Raw genomic sequence first — 2509 nt, 5'->3', positions numbered from 1 at the left:
AAAAAATTTAAATTGACTGGTTTGACAGGAAAGTTAAAAGATTATAGAAGATCAAGAAAGTTGGTGAAACTGGAAAAGATGTATGAGAAAAGATTAGCTGAAAATGTAAAAATTAACAGTAAGGATTTCTTTAAATACATTAGCTCTCTCAATACAGGCTCGGTCAATTTGATCAACCACACGACCTCTTTGTACTCATTCAGATTCTTCATAGATTTATTACTACTAAGTGTGTATATCTTCATGCAAATCATATTTTTAGATGCTTTTGATAGGATATTTACAAACAAACTCTTGTACATTTTCAGGGCCAACTTTAATGCTAACATCTGATCTTATAAGAACTAATTTGGGACCTTTGGCACTGGAAGGGTAGGCTCTTTTTGTTTTGTTTTTACATGTGTTTTGTTATATCACATTAGAATTTTTTTTACTGTCCTATGATTTATGAACATTTTGATTTTTTTTTTTGTGTTGAGATTAATTTTAGTTGTAGTATTAGTGTACTTTTATGTAGGACAAGAAAAGTTACATGTTATTTATGGAAACATATAAAGTAGAAAATATTAACACATTGAAAAATAACTTGCTCACTTATTGAGTGTTAATGTTTTAAGTGTCTGGAAGGAGAGGAGTTATTTTCAGGAAAAAAAGTGTTGTTGGAGATTTGTGTTGGAACTTGTGAAGATTATTAACTTTTGTATGCTCAGGGATCACACATGTTCATGAAATTGTGGAAAGTCATGAAAAATTAGCTCTTAAAAAGTTTGGTACTGGAAATTCTGGAAAAACAATAGTTTTAAATTATAGTTATGTAAAAGTCCTGAATTTTCAGTTTCAATAAAAAAAATTATCCCACAAAAACAACCAGCATAAATTGCAAATAAAATTAACAAACAAAGACCAAAGTTTGGTTATTTATACCAGGTTTGTTTATATTTTGTGTTGGCAATTGTGAATCTCATGTTTTATGAGGCCCAAAATTGTTGCAATTTCTGCTAGCACGCATGTTTGATGAACAAAAAATAAAAGTAAATTGTAATTTTAATCATATGTGGCATGATTCGAGTCCTGAAATTTTCTATCATATCTATATACTCTATTTTCATATCTAATAATCTGATATCAAGTGAAAATAACATCTTGTGGAAAACTGTGTTCTAATTTAAATATGTACCATTTACATAGTATTAGGTGATACCTTATGGAAAAACTTCATTTTTACACTTCACTTAAGTGACATCGTATGGAAAACATATGTTCTATTTTGTTGTTTTTCAGAATTTGTAGTGCATACTGGAAGGATTAACATACTATAGCAATAAAGTTAACTGATAACAAAAACTATTTGTACTACTAGCTCTGATAAAGCTGTAATGTCAAAACATTGGCTGAAATAAAATGATTTTTACAATTATCTGGAGAGTAAAGTTGTTGTTTTTGAACTTTATTGCCATATGTAAGCTAATTTACATTTTAACTCTTCATATAACACTTGGGAAGTGTTTTTGTAATCAAAGAAGACATATTTTGCTGTGAAATACCAAATTTTTTTCTTGTATTTTGACAAGAACTTCTAAGAATTATCCTATCTTTGCACTACATTTCTGCTTCATGCAGAATACCTTCAAGTCATTAAAAAAAACAAAAATTCATAATGTACATGATTAAATCCAGCAAAATGTTGATGAAATAATATTTATATATCCTCTCACTATACTGTTTTTATAAGCCCTTACAACAGTTGAAGAAGTAATATCTGTGTGCTATTTTTCCTATAGAAATTTGTTTGTTTGTAAATGTAATTACATATAGAGTAAATTTAGAATGTGTGTGCAAAATCTAATAGTACATCTGAATACAATTTGATAGCACCAATGAGTACAGACTTTGTAGTTGGCTTGGTCAGCAAGAAGACCAGCACAGAATTGTTCTCTATCAGTGTGACTCCAGGTTTTCCACGTGGACACAGCGCTGTATCCGACAAGCAGACTGTATCCTAATTGTGGGGCTCGCTGATCAGGAACCAACTGTGGGAGAAGTAATGTATTATTTTTGTTTATCTCTTTCTGTTTCACTTTGTTTAAACTGTATACCACCTTTTTAAAAAGTCACTAAGTTAAAATAAGTGGACTTGCATGAATTTTGTTACATAGTTTCCAAACTTTAAAAAAACAAGGAATTTTAAGTTATTCTATTTATCTATATATGACAAAGTTTTATTGTGCTATGTGAAAACAATTTTTTTGCATTGACCCCCCCCCTCAAAAAAAAAGTTTTTTAGCCATTATTATTGTTTATTGAATACAAACCATGAACTGTTAATTTAATGAGTAAGAAAAAAAAGGAGTTAGAAGATAATAAAAATCAAACCATTTTTATGTTATTAATAGCTTGAAAAATGTAATTTTATAAATACAGTTAGTTTCATGCTGACTACTCAGATCAGTACAAATTAATTATATACATGTGTGTGTGTGTGTGTATATATATATATATATATATATAT

The 2509-nt window shown here is 28.8% G+C and overlaps 1 protein-coding gene across 2 annotated transcripts in view; it reads left to right on the top strand.

The window, feature by feature from the left end:
- The window catches only part of LOC111083005 (neuropathy target esterase sws-like), an 83031-nt gene that overhangs the window by 37180 nt on the left and 43342 nt on the right, over window positions 1-2509 (top strand). For both annotated transcript variants that reach the window (XM_022384275.1, XM_022384274.1), the window contains exons 12-13: window positions 309-372; window positions 1873-2041. In XM_022384275.1, coding sequence (XP_022239983.1) covers window positions 309-372; window positions 1873-2041 — 233 coding nt within the window. The remainder of the gene's footprint in view (window positions 1-308; window positions 373-1872; window positions 2042-2509) is intronic.

The sequence above is a fragment of the Limulus polyphemus genome, unplaced genomic scaffold, assembly GCF_000517525.1.
Source record: "Limulus polyphemus unplaced genomic scaffold, Limulus_polyphemus-2.1.2 Scaffold419, whole genome shotgun sequence".
NCBI lineage: Eukaryota > Metazoa > Arthropoda > Merostomata > Xiphosura > Limulidae > Limulus > Limulus polyphemus.
This window is presented reverse-complemented; position numbering and strand designations above follow the sequence as displayed.